General features: G+C 36.9%; 2 protein-coding genes across 2 annotated transcripts in view; both read right to left on the reverse strand.

Annotated features, from left to right (window-relative positions):
* Positions 1-26926, reverse strand: LOC135204970 (uncharacterized). The gene is made up of 3 exons (XM_064235200.1): positions 25514-26926; positions 766-1000; positions 1-68 (listed from the first exon to the last, which is right to left on the reverse strand). The coding sequence occupies exons 1-3, from the start codon at positions 25955-25957 to the stop codon at positions 1-3; spliced, it is 747 nt and encodes a 248-aa protein (XP_064091270.1). The 5' UTR covers positions 25958-26926.
* LOC135205053 (actin nucleation-promoting factor WASL-like) overlaps positions 1-27516 on the reverse strand; it is a 250054-nt gene that overhangs the window by 110016 nt on the left and 112522 nt on the right. The gene's annotated exons all lie outside the window — the stretch shown is intronic.

Below are 27516 nucleotides of genomic sequence, written 5' to 3' on the forward strand. Positions count from 1 at the left end.
CTAATCTTGAATGTTATTAACTTCTCGCTGGACTTTCTGTACATTACAATCAGCATCCCAAAGGGCATCTAAAATTTGACAGAATTTCACCAATGCTTTTCAATAGCAATTTCTTTCTCCAAGGCTATTACATCTCATCACATGCTCAAAACCACCCCATATAAAAAATCTGTTTTTTTTTTTAATTATATCTACCATAGGCCCTAAGGGTATCATAACAAAGGGCAAAAAATTGGTTCAGGAACATTTTTCATGAGTTCAACAGTAATGAAGCAAAATAATTTGAAATATGAAAACATGAAGCCAGCAAGTAACAGTAGCCAAATGTCCTTTGCTACTTCCACCAGGGAGAGCCATTAAAGTATGCCAATTAGAATGTACTTCTATGGACAGCTTTTTGTACATAGTATATGACTGGAAATATCTAATATCATAATATACTACTTGAATTAATAAAACATATTTCAATTAACTTTGCAATAAATATTACCTTCTTTGTTGTTCAACAATTTAATCACAATACAGTGTTCCCCCGTATTTGCAGGGGATGCGTACCAGACCCCCTCGCTAATAGCTAGAATCCGAGAATAGTTGAAACCCCCTATAAAAATGCTTAAGACTTCCTATTTTGTTAGTTAAAACTCAAGAAAAACCCACTAAAAATTTTTATAACTTTTTTTTTTAATAGTTTTATCACAAAAAGTGCATTTTATGATAAAATTGATAAAAAAAGAAAACGATTTTGTGGATGTTTCAGAAAAATACCCCGAAAAAGCGAGTTTTCCAAGCATAGTAATGGGGGTATATGTTCCAGAGAGAAATCGGCGAATACATGAGTCTGTGAATCCAGAGTGCATGAATACGGGGGATTACTGTATTGTGAGTTTCTTTTCACAATATTACCTTTCTTATTGTGTTGCTTTGCTAGCTGTTTATTCACAGCACAGCTGAAAAAGTCTGCTTCCCTTTCGTCTGCAAAATTAAGGCCGATCATCTGATCCTGAAAAACAAAATAGTAATTGAAAATACAGTAATATATAACAAGAGATGTAACTTAATATGTAATATGTACCTAAATTATGAGTGGCATAGTTGTTTAAATAACTTTTCCTGTGGAATATACATGTAAAGGATATGCCTATATCTAAATATCTGAATAACATGATAAGCTTTGTCTTACATAGAATTGAGATGAAGAACCTATATCTAAATATCTGAATAACATGACAAGCTTTGTCTTACATAGAATTGTGATGAAGAAATATGGCATAAGGCATTGTTCTGTAAAGGAAGTGAAAGATAATCATGTACTACAAACCTCTTGTGTTTAACCATGTCAACACTTTGTCCTAAAGGACTCTTAGGACTCTGTCACTTCTTAGGTGAGTTGCACACTACGTCCTCATGACAGGAAAGAGCATATGAGAATGCATATATTATAGAATATATTGACACTGACCATATTTATATATCTTTAAAAAGACTGAACTTGTTATATATGCAAACAGTCCCCCGGTTGTCGGTTGATTCAGTTAATGGCGATCCAGTATTATGGCACTTTTCAAAAATATTTTTTTTAAATACAGTTTCTTATGGTACCATGTCCGGTTATTGGCGCCATAAAATCACTATAGCGCACCATAAGCTTTCATGTTAGGCTTATGGCACCACGTTTTGGTTATTGGCGCATTTTTTTGGTTATTGGCGCCATAGTCGTTATTGTTGCCATAAGAGGACCACCCTAGTGGTAGACGGGAACTGGTTTCTGAGCGAACTTAACTCCACTTGACCGGACAACGACCTCACTGCTGGCTGGGTCAATTGCACATGCGTGCAGTGGTTGAATACCACACAACCCACAGCTATATGAAAAAGCATGGTTAGTTCTTTATTCTCTTTGTGACTCCCATATAAGCAGGTTGTTCATCGCAGCACTCTAGTATTATGCTACTAGTGTTCAGCATGGCTCCTAAACAGAAGAATCCTACATCTGATGGAGGTCCTCTTATGAAGAGGAAGTCCATAACTATGGAGATGAAATACAACATAATTAAGCGTTCTGAAAAGGGTGTTGTTTTTTTAATTTCTTTTCCTAGGCTGTTTGGAAATGAGCATCCCTTGCCATCAGGGCAAATTTAATATATGTAGCACGGTCCCCCACTCATATTATCAAGAAATAAGTTTGTTCAGTTGCGCTGGTTTGATTAAATGAATTCGTTAAAGTGTTAAATAAACATCTCATACATGACTAAGTTTTATTAGGATCGTTTTATGAAAATCACTTTGTTAATCTGGCCGCAGAGCGGCAGCGTTTCTTTGTTAACCTGCTGCTGCCATTGTCGATACCGAATTTCTAAAAATCACATTGAATTTACTAAGATTTAATATGCTTATACATTATCAATTTGGCAGTTACTTATAAAGCATTTTGTTATACAACTTCAGTCTTTTTCAAGGTTCTTTAAAAGCTTAATTTTCTTTTGGTTTAACCGAATAAATATCGAATGAAAATGTGCATGACACACATCAAGAAAAATGCATTTACAGTATACATAGTATATAGTACAGTATACTGTATACAGACTTCACATGCTTGGTATATTTTATTTCAATAGGCAGTTACAATAACTCATTTTTTAATGAAACCGCAACCTTTTGAAAGGTTTCTTATAGTTTTTCTTTTGTCTGACCAATTAAATATTGAGAGAAAATATGTACTATACTTATTTAACAATCTGTGACATGGGTGATATTTTACCCTGTTAAAGAATATACTATTTACTATTATGTCAAGGTCTTTTGAATGTAGTACTGTACTGTCCTGGATGCATACTGGGGGGGACAGCATGTATCCTAATTTTCAATAACAAATTCCCAGCCTTGGTTAACCTAATGCTTTTCTTTCAGGTGAGACTAATGCTGAGATTGGATGTGCCATTGGACTGAACAGAATACTGTTCAGTCTATAGTCAATGACAACGAACGTGTTTTAGAACAAATGAAAGGTGGTGCCTCTATGAGGGCTGTCTCTACAAAAGGTGCTACGACCAGAATAGGAAAGCAGCACAACCCCTGTCTTGTGGAGATGGAGAAGTTATTGTTGGTCTGGCACAAAGACCAAAACCAACGACATGTTCCAGTGAGCCTTGCATTGCTTCAGGAGAAGGCTAGGGAATTGTTTCAGGCAGTAGTGAAGAAGCATGACGAAGGTAATGCAACTGAACCATTTGCAGCCAGCAGCAGAGGCTGGTTTAATCATTTCAAGGTTTGTGCATATTTGCACAACCCTACACTGCCAGGTGAGGCTACTAGCGCAGACAAGGAAGCAGTAGAAAGATTTCCTAGTTGTCTTGCTGAAATTATCAAAAACAGCGGCTATGCTGCTGACCAGGTTTTCAATGTGGATGACACAGGCTTATTTTGGAAGTGTATACCTAGTCATACCTACATATCCAAGGAGGAGAAGACAGCACCAGGCCATAAAGTCAGTAAGGAGAGACTGACTTTACTTCTTGGGAGCAATGCCAATGATGACTTCAAGCTGAAGCCCATGTTAGTATACTTGACTGAAAACCCAAGGGCACTTGAGGGAATTTTCAAACCTCACCTCCTTGTCATTTGGAAGGTTAACAAGAAAGCCTGGGTCACTGTAGGTGTCTTCGAGGAATGGTTTGATGATCATTTTGTACCATCAGCTAAGAAGCATTTGCAGAAGAAGGGTAAGGAATTTAAAGTCCTGCTGGTGTTGGACAATGCCCCTGGTCACCCTACTAATTTGAGTGAGATTTATCTCATAGTGGAGGTAGTCTACTTTCCACCAAACACTACATAGCTTTTGCAACTGAAGGACCAAAGAGTCATTGCTAACTTCAAGGCTTACTACACTGGAGGACATTTCGCCATGTCCTCAATGTCCCCGAAAGTAGCAGTGGCAAGTTAGATGTCAAGCAAGTCAGGAGGCCTACAGTACCTTAGATGCTATCAAGAACATTGAGGCTGCTTGGAATGAGATCAAGAAATCCACTTTGAATGGGCCCTGGAAGAACTTGTGTCCAGATTTTGTGATGAACTTTACAGGTTTTGAGAAGGGAGACTGTTGATGTTGCGAGAAGGAACCTTCTTCAGTACAGCAAGGAAGTAAATTTGGAAATGAAAGCCGAGGATGTGAAACACGCTGCTAGAATCCCATGGAGAGGAGTTGTCAGCAGAGGAACAGCAGATGATTGTGGAGGAGAAGGAGGAGGAAGAGGCACCCAAACCTAAAGCCCAGGGCATTAAATGCTATGAGCTTGTCACAAGCTTTGGCCCACTTTGAGCAAGGACTGGTTATGATTGAGGAACAGGACCCTAATGTGGAAAGGTTCATAAAGTTTCAAAGGGTAATTCAAGATGCTCTTACCTTTTACAAGGAGACCGTAAAGAAGCAAACGAAAAGAACCCTAGAGATTTTCAGCTTCAAGACAAAGTCTCCGGCATCACCTGCCACTCTTAACCCAGGTGAGGAATTCTTCACTTTTTCTCTTTGTTTACCACTGTACAGTACATTACTATTGTATATAATAAAATGTTTTATAAATTGTAATACATTTTGTACAGAAAAACTGTTACATAAACGGTTAGTATATGCAGTACACTATAGTATACTGTATATATGCAGTACACTATAGTACACTGTACAGTACATATTATAATTTTTACTACAGTGTATATAAGTATACAGTATATTGTGTATAACCCAATCTTTTCTATTATTGCAGAAAGAATGTCCTATCCCAATTCCACTGAACCTGACATAAAGAATTATCTCCAACCTCTCCTGGTAAGGAATTAATATTAATCTTTTATTTGTTTTACTGTACTTCTTCTTCTTCCCAGCTTCATCCCTATTCGGGGTCGCCGTTTTTAATGAGTCTCTTTCATTTACCTCTGTCCTGTGTCATTTCCTCCCGTACTCCCTTCTCCCTCATATCATCTCTAATACCATCTCTCCACCTGGTGTGAGGTCTTCCTCTCCTTTGTGTTCCATCCACCTCCACGTCCATCACTTCTCTTGCCATATGTTGCTCTTCTCTTCTCATCAGGTGGCCATACCATCTTAACCTTGCCTCTTGCACTTTCTTTGATGCTTCAGTGACCTTTACTGTACCCCCTAATATGTCATTTCTAACCTGTCCCTTTTGGTTACTCCACTCATTGTTTTACTGTACATATGCAGTAAATAATTTTAATATCCTACTTTAAAGTAGTATGTGTAGTACATAGTATATACGTACCTAGTATTGTGCATACTAATATATATTACATATTTATGTATTGTTGCATAACCTCATTATTATTATTATTATTCCAGGATTGAGCCACCACCTTCAAACTCCTGATCCTGATGATCATCCACCAGTGGTAAATCCACCAGCCTCTTCAGCTATATCTTGTAAGAAATTTTTCTTATTTCTTTTGCTGCAGTACATAATATGTACTAAATTGTTTTATATACAGTGGAACCTTGGTTTTTGTACATAATCCGTTCCAGAACGTTCCATGAAATTCGAAACATACGAACAGAAACAATAATTCTCATAAGGAATAATGTAAATATAGTTAATGCATTCCAGACCCCAAAAATATTTTTAAAAAATAAATTTATAGGGAATAAATAGTTTTACAAACAGAAAACAATGAAATAAATATAAATGACAAAAGGACTTCAGGTATCAAAGACCTATCAGGGGTTACTTCTCTTCATTTTTTACTGGCACTATCTGAGGTTACTTCCCCTCTTCGTTTTTTACTGGCACTAGGACCAGCTTGAGAGTTACTGGACCCCTGTTGCACAATAAAACTGTCCAGAGACATTTGTTTCTGGCGTTTCTTTAAAATTTACCTAAAGTTAAACATGGCATTGTCAATAAACACATTGGAAACACGGATTACAACTTTCGTTGGGATGATGATTCTCCAGAAATTTTTTTACATCATTCCACTTTGCAAATATGTCCTTAATCCCTGAAGTTGGCACATTATGTATGCCCATTTGTTTTCTTAATTTTCAAACCTGCCTCTGCTGGCCTTAAATTCACTACCAGCAGTGCTTGTAGGTATTTTCTCACTGAGATAAGCATGCAACTTCCTCCAACACTTCGCTACAAGTTCTTTTTTAAATTCTATAATGTTTCTTGCCTTTTTTACGGATGTACTGGTGCTTGGAACTTTCTTTGGCCTTGTGATGGCTTATTTAGCAGTTGCACTCGAATAAAAAAGCATTAAAAGCACAAAAACAACGAACACAAAAGCAGAATGGGTTATGAAAGAAGATGGGATGCTTTGTTTGGGCACTTGATACAGGGCCCGGTCACGCACTGGGCTCCGGATGGCGCTTTTCCGAGCGTCCAAAAACAAAGGAAACATACGATAACCAAGACAAAATTTCGTAGGAAAGTCTACAAAAACCAAAACGTGCAATAAGGTAGGCGTACGAAAACTGAGGTTTGAATAATATACTTACATGTATGTACTGCAATGTACATGTACTGTACAGTATACTATTGTACACTTTTATATATTCATATGTATGTACTACTGAGTACTGTATAGTAGTACTGTTGCATAACCTAATTTTTTAATCATCATCATTCCAGGATCGAGCCACCACCTGCCAAGATCTGGTGACCTTCCAACTGATGATTTTCCAACCAGGCCCTCCAGGTCTATCTGGGAAGGAATTTTTTTTTTTACTGTGGTAGGACATATATACTAAATTGTTTTATATACATATACATAATGTAAAGTACTGTACAATACGTACTACTATACTGATAGATTTATATTTGTTTGTATTGTACAGCACAGTACTGTTGCATAGCCCAATTTTTTTCATCATCATCATTCCAGAATTGCCAACACCTTCCAAGTCCTGATGACCCTCCAATTGATGACTCTCCGGCTGTATCTGGTCAGTAAGTCTTCTTTTCCCATTTCTTTTACTGCAATATGTACATACATACATACATACATACAGGCAGTCCCCAGTTCTATTTGGCGCGAACTCGGCTTATCGGCAATCCAGTTTTACGGCACTTTTCTAGCGCCATAAAATCAGCAATTTATGGCACCATAACATGAAGAGTTCCGGTTATCAGCGCCATATGGGTGCTTATGGTATGCCATAAGGATGCTCACGGTGCACCGTAAGGGCCCTTGCTTATTTGGCACCATAAGCGCCATTATGGCGCCATAAATCAGAGTTTCCGTTAATGGCAGTTTTCACTCATCGACACACCCCCGGGAACAAAAGCCACCCGCCCCCCCCCCCCCCCCCAATATCTGGGGACTGCCTGTGCATAGTTTTAGTGTATGTACTACTATAGTATACTGGTACACAGTTACACTGTATGTATGTATTACTGTATGTAGTATGTACTACTGTTTCTTAACCTAATCTTTTTCCAAAAGCATTCCAGTGAACACTTCCGCTTCAAAAGGTAGATTACAGTACAAATATACTTGGGTTGTCCATATAATAAGCTTCCCAAGGAGCTGCAGTCGCAAGGAACGCTGTTACATGGATCCAGCGACACTGGCTTGTAGCTTGGTTCCCCCTCTATGGAGAGAGAAGAGAGAAGGGGGGGGGGGGGGGGGGAGGAGGGGGGGGGAGAAGATGAGAGAGAGACGAGAGAGAGAGAGAGAGAGAGAGATGAGGAGCGAGAGAGATAGAGAGAGAGAGAGAGAAGAGAAGAGAAGAGGGGTGTAATTGCTGTATGGATAGTTAATGACTGAAACTGGTTGTTGGTGGGTTCTGGGCTGTCTGCTGGTGCTGTTGATTGTTAGAGTTCTGTGTTTTTGAGTGTTTTAGAGTCAATCTTTGGTGAGAGCTGGTGATATTCGGTGGTGTCGACAGCAATCTAGTGAAGGCATTTAGATTCATTTGAGTTGTGTATTGTTGATTTGTTGTTGGTTGATATTAAGTTTGATGTTAACTGATTTAGAGCTGTGTTGTTGGATTTGTTGTGCTTGTGAGTTTTTGTTGAGTTATTGTGAATTGTTATGGTTGAGGGTTGCTGTTGGGAGCTGTTGTGGTTTCTTGGTGGGTTGTGAGTTGTTGAAGGTTGTTATTGGTGAGCTGTTGTGATTCCTTGGTGTTGTTAGTGGGTGTGTGTGTGTTGCCTTTTTGCGTTTTGTTTTTTCGTTTTGTTTTTGTATAGTGTTGGTCGGTACATGTGTTTTGCTTTTTTGTTTTGTTTTGTATAGGTGTAGGTCAATTGTCCTGCTGTATTTATTGTGTTAAGAAGAAAGTGTGACTGAGGGTGGGTTTGGCAGGTGGATCGTTTAGGTTAATGTGGGGAGGGTTTTGCACTTGTTTTTTTCTAGCTTGTGATCCCGCCACACCTCCGGTGAACTGTCTGCGATGCTCAGCCTTTGCTTGGCAGCCTTTAGACATGGAGCTCCCACCTGTTTCTCCCGCCAGGTGCGAGTTACGCTCTGTGATTCATTTTTTGTGTGCAAAAAAATACTGCACCGGTGGACATTCATTCCCAACTGAGTGAAGTCTACAGAGAAAAAGTGAATGAGCGTACAACACGTGCGCAAATGGTGCAGAGAATTCAAAGACGGATGTACAGACGTCCATAATGCATTTCAGAACCAGAAAGGAGCTGAAAGAAGAAGTTTTAAGCTACCTTCACAGAGCGGCGGAAGAGTTCTACGATTCAGGCATAAAGAAGATGGTACACCGCATGCAAAAATGCATTATCTCATCAACGATTATGTTGAAAAATAGGAAAAAGGTTAAGCTTTCCAAAAATGTATTATTCAATGCCAATAATCATGTTTTTCATTGTGAAAAATCTTTGGGAACCTTCTTTTACGGACAACTCTCTTATATAATATGGAATTCTTAACTTTTTTATTTGTTTAAATGATTTCATAAATTGTTATAAATTTTATAAACGTATTAAGTTAAGTACAGTGGTACCTCAAGATACAAAAGGCTCGACTTACGAAAAACCCCAGATACAAAAGCAAATACGAAAAGTTTTATGGCTCTACATATGAAAATTGTTCAAGATACGAAAGGTTGTTGCTGTAAAGTTCAAGATTCGCCCGGACCACCGATATCAATTTTGAAACTCACGCCCCACCAACTGAGTAGACTTGCCACCATCCTCCCGCTCTCCATTGGTTCCTGATGCTAGTCCCACCGCCATGAGATCCTTTTTCTCCTATTGGTCAGCATCCCTCCCATGATGCATCTATGTAGCGGCGTGCTTTTCGGCCACTCGGTAGCAGCATCCTTTCTATACGCACACGGTATTTGTTCGTTCTAACGGATTTTGTTATTAATGTAAATTCGTTACTGATTTCGTTGTACATAGTACACTTTATCATGTTGTGTGAGAACTTTACTACATATGTATACGTACTACATTACGTACAGTATATACGTAGTCATGGGTCCCAAGAAACTTGAAATTCACGGAAAGAAGAGGATGCTCTCTTTGGAGACAAAGATGGAGATTATCAAGAAGTATGAAGCTGGTATGCGATTGAATGTGATCGCCAAGGAATACGGCCGAAATCCGTTGACATAGGCGTCATCCTTAAGCAGAAGGATGCCATCAAAGCAGCTATTCCTTCCAAGGGCGTCCTATTTTGTCCAGCAAGAGGACCCACGTGCACGATGAAATGGAAAAGGCTTCTTCTTGTCTGGATAAAAGACAAAGAAATTGCTGCAATACGATAAAGGAGACGGCAATCTCCCACAAGGCCAGCGCTATTTTTCAGCGATTTGATTGCCCAGGCCAAAGACGATGGAGAAGGGACATCAATGCCAACCCCAGACTTCAAGGCTTCGCATGGGTGGTTCGAGAAATTCCATAAACGGACTGGCATCCATTCGGTGGTGCGGCATGGGGAGGCGGCCAGCTCAAACAAGAAAGCGGCTGAAGTCTTTAACTCTTTCATATCCTCTTAGTTTTGAGCACTGTGTCCCCAGATATCCGAGGTGTCTGGGAGCGCTCGACAGTGCGAAAAAATAATTATTTCAAAAATTCAGCAAAAATATAAATTTTATGCCAAAAACGTTCATTTGCTGTCCTTTATTTCTAAATGTTAGTATTTTGTGGTGGAATAGTCAGAATAAGAGTCCCAGCCCTCTAAATACAAAAAAATGTGAGTTATTAAAAAAAAAAAAAAAAAAAAAAAAAACTATTTTTTTTTTTATTTTTGTTCGTAACCCAAAAACTATGAAAGTCAGGCGAATGATTGATTTTTATAAGAAAGCCAATAAAATTCCCTAAATATTGACATATAAATCAATGGAAAACAAATAAGTCCAGCCGGTGAAAAAATTGATAGAAAAGAGGGTAAGAAACAGAGTGCTCTGCCCGGCGCATAGTGAGAATTATCATTAAAAAATTTCTTTTTTTGAAGAGCCCTATCTCGGTTATTTTTCATTGAAATTCCTTTGTAAATATATGAAAATGTAGAGGAAACGTTGAAGAATAAAGGGAAGGTCAAGAAATATGGCTTTGGTAACGGCAACAGTTTCATTTTGACGTTATAAGTTGATCAAAACAAAAAAAAAAATGTTACCGTTAACATTATCATTCGTAGGTCAATCCTATAACAGTTAGGCGAATTAATTAATTATTTTTTTATGATAAAGCAACAAAATCCTCTAAATATCGATATAAAACAATGGAAAATGAATAAGTCCAGCTGGTGAAAAAATTGATAGAAAAGAGGGTAAGAAACAGAGCGCTCTGCCCGGCGCATGGTGAGAATTGTCGCTAGAAAAAAAAAACTTTTTTGAAGAGCCCTTATCTCGGTATTTTCATAGAAATTCCTTTGTAAAATTTTACGAAAAAATGTAGAGGTACCGAAGAAATAAAAGTTAAGGGTTCAAGCACATGACTTTGGATACGGCAACAGTTTCATTTTGACGTTATAAGTTGATCGAAATGAAAAAAAAAGTTACCGTTGTCAACATTCATCGCTAGAATAACAATTTTTTGAAGAGCCCTATCTCGGTTATTTTTCAAAGAAATTACTTTGTAAATATACGAAAATGTAGAGGAAAAGTTGAAGAATAAAGGGAGAGTTAAGAAAAATGGCTTTGGTAACAGCAACAGTTTCATTTTGACATTATAATTTGATCGAACGAAAAAAAATGTTACTGTTGTCAACATTATCGTTCGTAGCTCAAAAGCTATACATAACAGGCGAATTTCTTCCTCCTACTCCAGACGAAGTAGTTCCATGGCTAGGTTAATCCTACGAGCTTCCAGAAAAGTCATAATCCATTAGAAGCCTCCTTATCTTGGCATCTTCTGGAGATTCAGAGCCCTGCAGAAACTCTATAATCGTCTCTTATGGGATACACTAACGCATTTTCCACTACTTTTACCATAAAAACTACAGCTCACACGTGGGTCACTGAGAGGGAAGTGTAGGTGCGATCAGCTGATTTCATTGTGAGAATTTTTACTACGCCAGAGAGTTTGCGCAATGTGCAGTACAGAAACTACTTTGCTGGCTTATTGATACCCAAGATACACAGTCCAAGGTATGATCTAGCCTATGGAAATCGCTACTTGTCCGAAAATAAAAAATAAATGCCCCTACCACACGTACGAAAAATTTTGGTAAGTTTTACGTACCACTACGTCAGTTGGATAGATAGGGGATAGAGTATTTTTACGTACTATTACGTCAGTTGAACATGAAAGGGTTAAAAAGACGTTTGACGAGATGATGATCAAGGAAGCCTACAGTTCTGCAAGTCTTCAACTGTGATGAGAAAAAAATGTCTCGTTAGACGTACATCACTCAGGAAGAGAAGAAGCTACCCGGGCATAAGCCTATGAAAGACAGGCTTACGCTCGCACTTTGTTCGAACGCCAGTGGGGATTACAAGGTGAAGCCCCATACTTGTCTATCATTCCGAGACTCCTCGAGCCTTCAAGGCCAACAAAATGCTTAAGGAGAAGCTTCCAGTGATGTGAAGGGCTAATGCGAAAGTCTGGGTGACGAGGCTTTTGTTCACCGAGTGGGTAAATCTGTGTTTTGGCCCGACAGTGAAAAAATTCTTAGAAGAGAAGCGCCTCCCTCTGAAATGACTGCTGGTGTTGGACAATGCCCTTGCTCACCCTTCTGGCCTTGAGGAAGGTATCCTAGCGGAGTATTCCTTCATCAAGGTTCTTTATCTTCCGCCTAACACCACCCCTCTCCTCCAGCCCATGGACCAGCAAGTGATATCGAACTTCAAGAAGCTGTATACAAAACATCTTTTCAAGAGATGTTTCGACATCACCGATACCACAAACCTCACCTTGCGTGAATTTTGGAAGGAGCATTTCGATATCGTATTATGCATCCGACTCATCGACCAAGCTTGGCAGGAGTTTTCAAGGTGAACCTTGAATTCCTTGTGGAGGAAACTCTGGCCTGATGCCGTATCCACCCGAGACTTCGAGGGATTCGATGTGGGCAAAGCTGGTGCTGCAGATTTAGAAACAGTTGACAATCCTGAAACTGTTTTGGAACCAGATCTTGACGAGATCGTTGCACTCGGCAAGTCTATGGGGCTGGTCGTCGACGAGGACGACATCAATGACCTTCTCGAGGAGCACCAAGAGGAGCTTACGACGGATGACCTGGAGGCCATGCAACATAACGTCGTTCAAAAGGAGTTCTCTAGCAGCGGTGAGGAGGAGGACGACGACTCTATGACAACGGCAGAAATTAAGGATGCTCTAGCTGCTTTTCATAAGGTGCAATCATTCGTAGAAAAGAGACACCCCGAAAAGGCTTACACAGGTCGTATGCCTGCACAGTTCGATGACATTTGCCCGAGTCGTTTCAGGAACATTGTCAAAAGTAGGCAGAAGCAATCTTCCTTGGATAGTTATTTTTTAAAGAGGCCTTTAGTAGGAGTAGTAAGCAAAATGGAAGAACCTAATGATACTAAATACAGAAAGTTGAAAGTGGCAAAGAAGTTGAAAAAAAAAACAAAGTATAAATAAGTAAAAAAAAATGTAAAAATAAAAAAAATAAAAAAAATACAAAATTTATTTTAATTTTTTGTAAAGTTAAGTGTTACAGTTTTGTTAATGTGTTTCGTAAAGTTAAGTGTACATACGTATCTGCCGTTTGTCCTCCTCCTCTGTCGCCACTTTCGGAGATAGCCTCACGCGAAAGGTAAGCTTCCACATTTTACTACATACGTACATATGTACGTACAGTATTTCTTGTATACCGTGCACACTCATACACTTCATTTACAGGTATATTAGCATACTTATTAAGTTAGGTATGAATGTCAAATTGCTGTAGTATTCATTGTTTACAGGTCAATTAGCTTTATTATGAAATTTACTGGGGTGTTTTTGGAGGGCTTGGAACGGATTAGCCATTTTACATGTAAAATGCGGTCCAAGATACAAAAAGCTCGTGATACGAAGGCCGCCTCGGAACGGATTAATTTCGTATCTCGAGGTACCACTGTATATCTTAGTTTCGCCAACCACTGACCTGATTAGCAGCTCTCCTAGGGCTGACCAAAGGATTAGATATTTTTACGTGGCAAGTAACCGATTGGTTACTTAGCAATGGAACCTACAGCTTATCGTGGGATCCGAATCACATCGAGAAATGAATTTCTTTCGCCAGAAGTACATATTGTACCATTATTCCAGATCCAGGAGTTAGCCCCTCCTCCTAAGCCGAGCTCACCCTCTCCAACTGAATCACATACGGTGATCCTTTCCTCAAATGCCAACTCACCAGGCTTTGTACCCTCTCAATGTCCATCAGGTAAGGAATTCTTTATTTTTAATTTATTTTTAGGTATACGTACTACTACAATACATACTATATGCTACAGTACATATACATACATACTATGTACTGTATAAAGTTTTTCAATTGTGTTACAAAAGACTCACTGTATGTATGTATATACAGTAGTGCCTTAGGATACAAAATTAATCAGTTCCAAAGCGGCCTTCATAACCTGATTTTTTCGTATCTCGAACCATGTTTTACATGTAAATTGCCTAATTCGTTCCAAACCCTACAAAAACACCACAGTAAATTTTATAATACAGCTAAATTGACCAATAAACAATGAAATACAACAATTTGGACCATTCAATACCTAACATAACCTATACTATACCTGTAAATAAAGTGTATTAGTGTACATGGTACAAGAAATACTGTACATAATTATGTAGTAAAATGTGGAACCTTACCTTTTGAGTGAAGTGATCTCTGAAAGTGGCAACAGAGGGGGGACAAAGGGCAGAAAACACGAACACTTAACTTTACGAAACATTATAATATGGCAGAAAACATTAACACTAAACTTTAGTTACTAAACACATTAACAAATGGCAGAAAACATTAAGACTTCTTGATTATCTCCCTCTTCGTCTCCATGGAAAACATCCTCTTCTTTCCGTGAATTCCAGCAACATTCTTGGGACCTATGGCTAATAACATAAGTCATTAAGTTCACACACAAAACGATAAAGTAACTTACAGTACAATGAAAGCGAAATCACTAATATGAATTTATGTTAACAAACAGAATATATGTGAACAAACGAATTCCAGAGATGTTTACGATAAAGCTGTTGCAAAAAATGGTCAAGGAACGCCTTTACATAGAGGCATGATGGAACAGATGCTGACCAATAGGAGAGCAGGATCTTGCGGCGGTGACTAGCATCAGGAACCAATGGGAGAGTGGGAGGATGGTGGCGAGTCTACTGAGTTGGCGGTGCGCCAGTTTTAAAATTCTTCGCGGCAGCCCAGGCGAATCTAGGACTTTACCCTTTCGCAACCAGAATTATTTTTGTATACAGAAACAAAAAAAATCTTTGTCTTTGCTTTCGTAATCTGAATTTTTCACACGTAGCGACTTTCGTATGTAGAGGTTCCACTGTATGGAGAAACACGTTTGGTGGAGGATGATGCCTTTGACAGAAGGCAGTGGAGAAGGGTGCATCAGGCAGCTGACCCCTTAACCCTCTTACGCCGAAGCCCTAAAAATCAAAACCTCTCCTGTATGCCGGCGCCGGTTTGGAGTGAGCGCGGAAGCGGAAAAAATAATTTTTTCAAAAAATCACAGCGCGCTTAGTTTTGAAGATTAAGAGTTCATTTTTGGCTCATTTTTTTTCATTGCTTGAAGTTTAGTATGCAATCATCAGAAATGAAAAATAATATCATTATCATATGTAAATAATGCAATATATGGTAGCGAAAAAAAAATAATTCATAGATAATTGTATTCAAATCACGCTGTGCAAAATACGGTCAAAGCTAACGAGTTACTTTTTTTTTTTGTATTGTACACTAAATTGCAATCCTTTTGATATATAATACATAGTAAAACAATAAAAGCAACACCGGAAAAATATTATCACATAATGATGTACGAATTCGTAACGCGCGGACGTAAAAAAATTTTATTTTCAAAAATTCACCGTAATTCTAAATATTGTTCTAGAGACTTCCAATTTGTTTCAAAATTAAGACAAATGATTGAATATTACGATACTGTAAGAGTTTGAATTGAATTGCAGATTTCGACCATTTCGGACGAGTTAAATTTGACCGAATGTCGAAATTTTTATATATATTTTTTTTATATGCACATATTTCGGAGATGGAAAAAGCTACAACCTTCAATTATTTTTTATTGTATTCTTCATGAATTTGCGCACATTTTGATATATGAAACTCTATAAAAAGGCTAATATGAAAAAGGAGCAAATATTAGGATAATGCGATGTACGTAATTTCGGAGACTTGCGGCCGCGAATCAGCGCAAGGAGTGAAGGTAAATATATTTTTCAAAAATTCACCATAAATCACAATATTGTTTTAGAGACTTCAAATTTGTTTCAAAATGAAGAAAAATGACGGAATATTACTAGGCCATAAGAGTTTTAGCTTACAATTGCGTTTTTCAACTATTTCGGTAGAGTCAAATTTGACCGAACGTGTTTTTTTTCTATTTATCGTGATTTATATGCAAATATTTCGAAAAAGAGAAAGCTACAACCTTCAATCATTTTTAGTTGTATTCTACATGAAATTGCGCACATTTTCATATATAAAACTTTATGTAACAGCTAATTTTAAATGGTGCAAACATTTCGACAAGCGCACAAAAAAAAATTCTATTTTTTCGGAAGAGTTTACCGCGCGAACGTAAGGAAAATGTTTTTTTCTTTTTTTCATAAATTCACCATAAATCGAAATATTGTGCTAGAGACTTCCAAGTCGTTGCAAAATGAAGGTAAATGATTGAATATTACTAGAATATAAGAGTTTTAGTTTACAATTGCGTTTTTCGACCATTTCGGTAGAGTCAAAGTTGATCGAAAGTTAAAATTTTTGCACTTAACGCTATATATGAAAATATTTCGAAACTGATAAAAGCTACAACCATGGGTTGTTTTTAGTTGTATTGTGCATGAAATTGCGCACATTTCCATATATAAAACTTTATGTAACGGCAAATTAAAAGGGTGCAAACATTAGGACAATCGCACGAAAAAATTTATCGGAATAGTTATCGCACGAACGTAAGGAAAAAGTTTTTTCATAAATTCACCATAAATCGAAATATTGTGTAGAGACGTCCAATTTGTTGCAAAATGAAGGCAAATGATTGAATATTACTATTATATAAGAATTTTAGCTTACAATTGCGTTTCTCGACCATTTCTGTAGAGTCAAAGTTGACTGAAGGTTGAAATTTTTGCACTTATCGTTATTTGATATGAAAAGATTTTCAAAACTGATAAAAAAAGCTACCAATCATGAGTATTTTTTTGTTGTATTGTACATGAAATTGCGCACATTTTCATATATAATACTTCATGTAAAGGATAATTTAAAATGGTGCAAAAATTATGTCAAAGTGACGAAATAATTTCCGAGATGTGTCACTGATACTTTTTTAGTGCGATAAGAAAGAAATTCGCGCTTGCGCGCCTGCGTAGCGATTGTAAACAAAACAACGCCTGATCCGTGAACTCCAGCATCCCCCAAGGAGCGCATGATACAAAAGTTTTTGGCTGGTAGGCCTATAAGTATTTGTCCACGAATTTTTAAAAAAAACTTTTTTTGAGGCCGACGTATGATACGTCCAATCGGCATATGGGAGACATTTTGACTCGACGTTTAATACGTCCAATCGGCGTAAGAGGGTTAATGTAGGGATAACGGTGGAAAAGAAGAGGAAGAAGAAGATACCTTTACAGGTACTAGTGGTACAGTTCAGTATGTATGCATGTAATATAGCACATACTATGTACTAACTGCATGTATGTAGTAGGTACTACTATAGTATGTAGTTTACTACTGGGCTTACAGTATTAGTAGTAAATGTTGTATCATTTTTATCTCATCATTCCAGACTCCCAATCACAGGGAGATTCCACTAGTCCATCCTAGTACAGAAAAGCCCATCCCAGTAAAAAAGTCAACCACTAGAATTTGGTAAGGAATTCTTCACTTATTTTATGAATTGTTATATATATGCTATACTAATACTACTATAGTAAGTACATACTATACTGTATACATATATTACTGTACTGTATAACCATATTTTCATTACAGACTAATGTGTACAGAATTCATCAGTAAATACATGAAGTACACATGTAATGTGCATCTCCATCTCCTACAACCTATCCTACAGTTTCCAGTGGATATGTAGCTTGCAAATTTACAACAACAAAAAAGATAGGGAAACATGTATTCAATTTGTTTCATTGGGTATAGTTTAGGCTACTGTACACATATGTAGGGCTGATGCCTTTGTATAATAAGGCGCCCTCTGAGGTTATTTAGACCTGCGATAATTTACGCTAAGGTCGGTTTGTTATGACTTTCCATACTCATTGGAGTGTCTTGGATTTCGATGATAATTTCTAAGTCAGTATCTTCTTTGGGTATGAAGGCGGAGATGTTTCAAACTCATGATGATAATTTCTAAGTTCATTCAGTATCTTCTTTCTGATGCGAGGTTTCTAGTTGAAACACAGAGTACAAAAATATCTGTATTCTTGAAGTCTACATGATGAAGATCAGATAAAATTGGACAGGTCTGCCAATGATGATGGCTAATTCAAGTCTGACTGCAATCTGGTTTACAAATCATAAAGTGAGCAGACAGTAGCTCGAACATATGAACATACACACAGATGACATAGATTACAAGTCATGTAGGCCGCCAGGGTTATAGGTCACTGTGGTTGTCTCAAGCAGGAAGCTTTGACCGTTACAAAACAGTAGATTTGATGACCACAGATGACGGCAAACTAGACACTGATTGATACAACACGTCATCTTAGCCTACTTTATCATATCTGGTCTGATCACATTCCTGCAAGCAAACTGGTTGACCTCTTGGGTCACTGTTTTAATTAATCATAGTTTAGTTTTTATATATGGAATAACATTCCATATTTTAATATTATGTAACACTTATATATATAACATGGTATACATATATATGTATTCTATTAACAAAAATATTTTATGCACTAGTACAGTATGTATATACGTATACTCATTACAAATAATTATTAACTATAATAAAAAATAAAGCTTCCGACTTTTTGTTTACAATCACTTTGTCAACCTTACTGAGTGCTGAAAGATTGCCAAGCAACCACTTTTAACTAGCGCACAGTACATATAGTAATCATACATTTCTGGGCTTGGCCTGTGTCGCTGCGTGAAACCCTTTTTTATTATCTCTCTTCAACCACTGAAACCATCAAACAATATAATAACTATTAATTTCTATTCTTTAATCTACCTTTACCTAATGGAGATATTGACAGTTTTAATGAGACATATAATGACATTATAAAAGAAAAGAATTTTAGAAAAAAAAATTTAATTTTGATGAGAGTTGATTAATTTCCTATGTTATGATATTTAATTCACAAATATTTTTTTTTTATTAAATGTATTGCATGACTAAGTTTTTCAATTTGCAGCATCATTTTACCAACAGAATAAAAGAAATGCAAAATTTTTTGTGAATCGTAAATAAAGAGTTATCAGCTGATGAAATACAAATGGCGACTGATACTTTACGTTCGGGAAATGAAGGTTGCACTTGTTATAGCCTAGAACAGCTATAAATTAAAAACAACATAACAATAATAAAACATTCTAAGATAGGTAAATCATGGTTATTACGTATACAAAAATAAAAGTTTGTAGACTTCTGTGCCTGTATGGACAAATCAGACAGAATGCTGAGGGTCCTATTCCTAGAACTAGAGCCCCCTGGAATCTGTGGTCCAACTCCAAAGAATAGTTCCGCCTGTAAAAAACAGGTCTGAACATTGTCAGGTAGATGATGGTTCTACTACCACAGTTCCCATTAATTAGCTTCGGATTTAACTCCACTTCAAGCCATGATATATTTTCCCATTTATCAAATTTTGTAAATTTTGACAAAGGTGGAAAAATCCACAAATACTAATTCTAAAATACGTATATAACAATTATATGGGACTCTTGGTTTCAAATCTAGGAAAATTCTAGAGGTTCGAGAGCCCCTCACCACATCAAGGTCGGCCAAAAGTTGAGGGGGACGGCACAGTAACAAGACCAGTGTTAATATATGGATCTGAAACATGGGCTCTAAGAAGAAAAGAAGTAAAGCTTGACAAAATAGAGACGAGAATGCTGAAATGGATTATGGGAATATCGCTGCTTGAGAGATTGGGACATGATGAAATAAAAAGGGCAGGCTTAGTAAAGATTGATAGAGAGGCACAACTGAGATGTGTTGAGGATGGATGATGAGCAGGGAGTGAAGAGGGCTTAGGAGGAACCTGTTAGAGGAAGAAGGTCAAGAGGGAGACAGAGAATTATGTGGCACGATAAAGTGAAGGAAGATAATGTAAGGATAATGGTGGGAAAGAAAAAGCAACAGAAGGTTAGTTTGTGTCTTTGGTGCTTGATTGTGCACATGAGCCCTATTTTGTGTCAACAGTTTTTCTTTATTGCTCAGTTGGTTATTAAGTTTAGTATGTCTTAGTTTTAGCAGACCACTGAGCTGATTAACAGCTCTCCTAGGGCTGGTCGGATGGATTAGATATTTTTACGAGGCTAGGAACCAATTAGTCACCTAACAAAGGGACCTACAGCTTATTGTTCAATCCGAACCGCATTATATCAAGAAATGGATTTCTATCACCAGAAATAAATTCCTCTACTTCCGTGTTGGCCGAGCTGAGAATCGAAATTTGGACCACTGAATTGGTAGCCGAGCGCGAAAAGCACTTGTCCAACGAGGAGAATGATTGGTTATTAAAATGCACATCCATTAAAAAAAATAACCATAACTTTCCAAAGCCTTTTCTTCTAACTTCTGGCAAGCCTACAAAAATGTCAATATAAATATAAGAGGTGTGCATACGTATTCTCAATAGCTCAACAGCTGTAAACACTTTTAAAACAATTTTTTTCTAACTTCTAGCCAACAGTATACAAAAAAGTGTTTATATAATAAGAGAAAGGTATGCATATTCTTGATAACAGTAAACAGCCAGATCAGTTAACGGAAAACGATGAAAAATAAAAATACAAAAAACCCTGGTAGTTGGTTGTCAAAATGCAACCAAGATCGAGGGCATTTTTTGTACATAGAAAGAGAACTACTGGTTGTTTTACAGACAAAATGGAAATTGCATCATGTGAAATAATTTTCACTTATTTTCTTATATATTTTCATTTTATTTAAGCTTTTTATTTTTTTTATATATCTCTAATTCTTTTGTTTAATATGCACACTGGGTTTAACATATTGTGCTGTCACTTTTTCAAGGAGGGATTTAAAATGTTCATTTATTATAAACCTTATTTAATGTACATAAATCATCTTGTCTTGATGCACATGTTACTGTATATGGTGCTATAATGCTGTAGGCTAACTAAACTGCAGAATGCCTAGGCTAACTCTGCTTGACATGCGAACAAACTGAATCTGCAAATAAGCTCTTGGAACAGAACTCATTCATACTGGAACTTTTGAGGGACTTGGAAGAATGACTGATGGTAAGTGATTAAACAGAATGGAGATACAGTGTGTTAATCAGAGGAATCACACTAACAGAATATATACTTGATGAGCGAGTATGAACAACAGTGAAGACTGTTGAGCAGCAGTTTATTTTTGCACTGGTTATGGTAGTGAAAGGATCAGGAATGCAAATCTGTGGGAGTTGTCATATGTATATGGTCTAGTAATTGCAGCAGACTGAAGAAGAATGAACAGAAAGGTAAGCGAGTGAGAGGAATAGGGTTGCAACCCCCACCAAAAAGACTTGTTTTTTTAGGGGGAAAACCAATTTTTCACAAAAAATAACCTGAAAAAAATCAGGCCAATTTTTTTTTACATGTATTCACATTCTATTGCTTCCTTAGCTAAAAACAACTACTAAGTGGTCTCATATTATGCCTAGAGCTTGGGTAACCACTGGAAATAAAAATCTTTCAGTGCGAACAATAAAAAGTAGGGAAAACTAATGGTATCTTAACCATCACCCACTTGAGATTATGAGTGTTTTGGGAACATAACTACATTTGTATAATTAGAATTTCAATATTTCACATTTGAACATTGAAATTTTCAATTATCAAACATGTTTTACTGTTATCTTTCAATCATATCTTGAAACCCCGAGGTAGTGGCACCAATTATTTCAGTTTCAATGCATTTGAACATGAAGAGAAGTTTGAAAACTTTTAAGATTGGGCAACAGTTCCTTAAAAGTATGTGTGAAACACTATGATACAGACATAAATGTGTTCAGTATCAAACATGTTCTACTGAAACTTGTATCATACATGTATCAGATAAGGAAGAATGAAAACTTTTATGATTGGGCAACTGTTCCTTAAAAGTACGTATGGTAGAACCATAGAGTGTCAATCACTGGAATTGCGATCTCCCTGTCGAGTGAGTGACTTCGGGCAGCCATATTGAAAGGTCTCGGTCCAGTTCATTGTACTATACTCTATTACTATTAATGTTATTTTAATATTATTATTTTTATTTTTTTTACTATTATCTTATTATTATTACTATTGATATTATTTTTACTATTATTATTATTATTATTAGTTTTGTTGATCTTATTATTGTTGTTATTATTTTCATTATTACTGGACCCAATTTCACATGGAAAAATTAACTTACAAAAACAGATTGGCCTAAGCACTCCAACCATTGTGGTCAAGGCCTAAAGTACAGGACTTTCTTTGCATACAGTCACCAAGCACTAACTAGATAGTAATGTACATATTCACAATACACTTACATTCACTAAACACTTACACTCACTAAACACACACTTACTTTACAGTCATACTTAACATACACTCACACTCAATAACACTTTACACTCACTGAATACTCAACACTCACCATGCACTCACTATACACTAGACACTCATAAAACACTAAACTCACTATATCTCAAACACTCACTTAATACTATAATTAATTAAACACTAAACAATTGTTAAGCACTCACTATACACTAAACACTCATTAAGTACTCACTATAAACTATACAATAAACTCATTAAGTACTTACTATAAACTAAACACTGACTATAATGCTCATTAAACCCCTAAACATTCATTAAACACTAAACAGTGAATGACCATCCACTCATCACTCAATAAACACTTAGACATTAAACATTCACTAAACACTAACATTCACAAGACATTCACTATACATTCAATAAACACTTACACACTAAACATTCACTAAGCACTCACTACACACAAACATTCACTAAACATTAACTGAACCTAAACACTCACTAAACATTCACTGAATACTAACACACTAAACATTTACTAAATAATGACATACTAAACATTTACTAAATACTTACACAGTAAACATTCACTGAATACTTATACACTAAACATTCGCTAAACACTAATATGCACTAAACCTTCACTAAACCTTAAACACTTACTAAACACTCACACAAAACATTCACTAAACCCTAAACACTCACTGAATGCTTATGCATTAAACATTCACTAAACACTCATTAAACATTCACTGAATACTTACACACTAAACATTCACTAACATTCACAAAACATTCACTAAAACTGTGAAGACTCACTAAACATTCAATGAATACTTACACAAAAACATTCAATAACATTTTCAAAACATTCACCAAACCCTAAACACTTAGCAAACATTCACTGAATACTTACACACTAAACATTCACAAAACATTCACTAAAACCCTAAAGACACACTAAACATTCACTGAATACTTACACAATAAACATTCAATAACATTCACTAAACCTTAAACACTCAGTAAACATTCACTGAATACTTACACACTAAACATTCACAAAACATTTACTAAACCCTAAACTATACATTCACTAAACACTTACTCATAAACATTCATAATCACTTACTCACTAAACCCTAAAAATTTGCTAAACGCTTACTCATTAAATATTTACGATAAAAAAATTCATATTCGCACTAATCGCCGTTCAATTTGCGGGTTACCAGACCTTTAAAAATGGCCGCAAGGCTTTGCAGCGCCGCCCTGGTGGAAGACCACCGAACTATGTAGTACTGGTATAGAGATCGCAACTCCAGGTATATACGTACCCTCTATGGGTAGAATACGTATTCTGTATCAACAGAGAAAAATCATGTTAAAATAGATAGCAAAAAAATCCTTATTTCAACGAAACCTCTAATCCAGAAAGAAGGCGAGTCTTAACTCTAACTATATGTAAGGTCTTTAAAAATGGAGAAATTGGATGCAAGAAAAATATGCAAAAAGCATGTTTTTTTACTGAAAAAAAAAATAAAACATATGAATTTTTTTTTTCACAACCCTAGACAGGAATCTAAGGTAAACTGGGTAAATACTGAGGTTATGGTGTCCAGCAATCAGAGAGGGGATAGGTTATTTATACAAGTTAGAAGAGGTCTAAATTTAAAACAGAATGAGAATTACAATTTCTTAGAATCTACTATAAGCCAGGAGGAAGGGTGAGAAGCTTACAGTTTAAAGTAGGATAAAGACAGCTTAGGGGGAATGGATCATAAGTGGTGGCAGGGGTAATGTGCGACAAAAGAATGGCAAAAAACTAAAAAAAACATCTACTGCACTGTAATCAGACTAGATATAATGTGTGGTTCAGAGACATGGCCAATAAGAAGGAAAGAGGCACAAGTTGGAGTGAACAAAAATGATGATGAAATGGATTTTGGGATCTCGCTGCATGAGAGGCTGGCATCTGAAGAAATCCGAGATGCTGGTGTGGTCAAGATTAATCTTTAATAGGAATGAAGGAGGGTTTGGTGAACCCTGTTAGGGGCAGAAAGTAGCGAAGGCAAAGGATAACAAAGTGTGATAAATACAAGAAGGATTTGGAGAAAGTTCTGGCAGACGAGGATGATTTCCACAGAAATATTTGGAGAAGATGCAACAGGGCAACCAGCCCTTGACCTTACGGATAGCAGCAGGGATGAAGAGAAAGCACTGTAATTTGGCTTTTTCAGTGTTTTCATATTTTATTTGTAAAACATTTTGTGCTCAGATTTCTTCCTGTTACTCATTAGACTCCCTAGCCTTGCCTAGATCAAGTTTCTGCCTTCAAGGTTCAGTTTTCAATCTACGGGTGCACTTGAAATGGATTTTTTTTCAACTGTTTCTTATCCACCAAGCAAGACTTGATTCACATTCCCTCTCCTTTGTCCCTCATTGTTTATTCTCAATCATGCTAGTATTGCCTTCCTTATTTTCTCAAACAAAATCATACCATATACTTCACTTGCATATACTTATTTTGAGACCCGTTTGCCAATTAATCTTTCTCTATATCTATCCACCCTTTGCTTACCTCTCACTTTCCATAAAAACATGCATGAAATGAGTTCTATGGTGCGACCATAAAATACTAAGATTTGTGGCCAGATTAGGTTGGGAAGTCATATTCAAAATCAGAAAATGCTGGAGATATGAAGTAAAAGGAACCCGAAAAAAGGCTTAGATCTCAAAGACTGAGATGGATTGGACATGTGATGAGAAAAGATGAGGAACAGATAGTTAGATGAGCAGTAGATGCATGAATAAGACTTGAAGGAGAGCACACAAAATCATGGAGTAAGGGGATAGACGCAGACCTACATGTGATGGTTCTGTATTTTGTGTTTCGTATCTTCCTTTCCTTTAAGCCTTTTTCAAGAGCAATGGCAACGACTTGCTAAATTCCTGGGAATGGTTGTAAATTAATACAACTAAAAATACTTTGAGATCATGTAGACAATAAAAAAGTAGGTACATATTACTTGAAATTCCTTGTTTTAATAAAACCTGTAAAAATGAAGTCTCTTTGTGATGTGTTAATATGGAACTAACTGATGTTGACACATATATTTCTAAAAACAGAATAACAAACCTGAGATTTTAGTCTTTGGTGGTGCATTCCTAATCGCATTCCTAATTGGAGCTGAGCCAGGTCCAAGAAGGCAATTGTCTGAGAACGGGGACCCCTTTTTCTTCTGGGTGACATCCCTACGCTTGCTAAGGTCTCCAGACTCTGAGCAAGAAGTCTGACTAAGAGTGGTGCATCTGCTTGTTCACCATCCCAGTCAATTTCCACATTATTCCTACAGGCTTCTGATGTAGCCTCAGACCTTCGGTAACCTAAAGATATCTTTAGCCCATCAATCACGTCTACCCCCATCATTTCTTCCCTTTGTGCTGAACTTAACACTGGGTCACTGAAACAACGGCGCATCTTTCTCAATTTTTCATTATCAACAGAAATTTTGAGGCCATCAACAGAGTCCATTCCTGTGATCATTTTAGGTTCTAGATGGAGCTCACTAATTTCCTGCATCTTAAATGCACTAGAGACTTAAAGCATTTCACAGAACTTTGGCATTGGCACAAGAGAAGGAACAGTATAAAGGTATCTTGAATGTTAATAAAGGTACTCAGGCAGTCACATGAAGAGTACAACTGAAAAATTCAAGCTCAAAACTATGTAAGATACTTCAAATTCAATTCAAAACAACACAACACCAACAAATCTCCTCAACCATAACAGTATAATGTGTGGCAACCATGTCTGTGTTAGCCCCAAAGGCAGTATCTGTGGTTTTCTTATCTAGGTGAAATAATACATGTTTATCATCATCTATGAATAAATAGAATGATTATGAAAGAGAACCAAACAAAAACCTACCACAAGATTAAAAATACTACCCTAAAATAAAAGGACTTGAATATTTATGAAAATGGTATAACAGAAAATATACAAAATGTTTAATACCATTTGTTTTGAACTTGAGCTGTTAATTACTCTGTGTGTCTTTGATAACAGACCATGCCTAGTGAATACTTAGACAATTTCTGAAAATATTCAACAATAAGAATATAAGAAGCAAATTGTGTTTAAGTCATATCATATCAACACTTATAAATAGAATTAGCTTTGATATTCCTTTTAAAAGCGTATGAGGTGGAAACGGATCAATTTCACAAACACTACCTTAAAAACAGGATATTTAAGATTCTGAAACATTGTCACCTACTCTTAAAATTACTTGCCTTAGCCAGAGTGAAACCATTATTAAAAACTAAATTTACTTGTGATGGCACATAAAAACAACCATAATCTCCCTTTCTTAAAATATCTGGTCTTCCTAACATATTTATGTCCTCACAGCTTGGATAGGACGAAAGACCTGGCCTTATTCCATTCGTAAATTGAACTGGCAAGGATGGAGTGTCAAACACTAGCAAAGAAGAACTTTAGTTTTGCAATGTGAAGGGAGTGCCCCAAAAATTCCCACAACATCCTGCAGTTCTCTGGGAAGAGACAGATCAACTTGCCTCCTTTACATATCGCTATATCACACAGTCTTTCCCTAGATCAAAGCTGGAGACTGTTCCTCCCTCATTCTGGAGATATGCCACCATGGTGGAATTGTCTGATATTTGGCTGACAACTTTGCCAGACACTGCCTTGAACTGAAGCTATACGTCTAACAAGTGGGACAGCGAGATGAGAGGAACGCCTTTTGGTAGGTTCCAAGGTTCTTACAACCAGGTAAGGGCTGTCAATACCTCCTAGGTGGATGGAACTGGTGGATTATCCTTAAGATTTGAAGCAGAACACTTCATTTAATTGTAGCAGAAGGGATCTCAACCTGAGCTGGCTATTGATACCAAGCTTCCCAAGGGACTTCAAGATGTTCTGGCATTCTATGCCACAATTCTGGAGGGGGCAAGGAATGGCGTAGCAAGTCTGCAGGTGGCTATGCACAAATATATATCCTAAGGTGCACAATCCTCCTTAAAGGGTTCAAGTCTGACTTGTCCAAGTTGTTGGGAAAGCTATGTACTGACAAAGATTGAGAAGGTAATTGAGGTGACTGCAAAGTTTTAGGGCTG

This window comes from Macrobrachium nipponense, chromosome 48, assembly GCF_015104395.2.
Source record: "Macrobrachium nipponense isolate FS-2020 chromosome 48, ASM1510439v2, whole genome shotgun sequence".
NCBI lineage: Eukaryota > Metazoa > Arthropoda > Malacostraca > Decapoda > Palaemonidae > Macrobrachium > Macrobrachium nipponense.

Bases quoted from the DNA above. Each gene is read 5' to 3' on its own strand.
- LOC135204970 (XM_064235200.1), bottom strand. From the start codon at position 25,957: ATGCAGGAAATTAGTGAGCTCCATCTAGAACCTAAAATGATCACAGGA. The intron at 1,001-25,513 runs GTTTGTTATTCT...TTTGTTTTTCAG, and splicing joins ACCAAAGACTAAAATCTCAG to GATCAGATGATCGGCCTTAA. The intron at 69-765 runs GTATTTTTCTGA...GTCAAATTTTAG, and splicing joins GGAAAACTCGCTTTTTCGGG to ATGCCCTTTGGGATGCTGAT.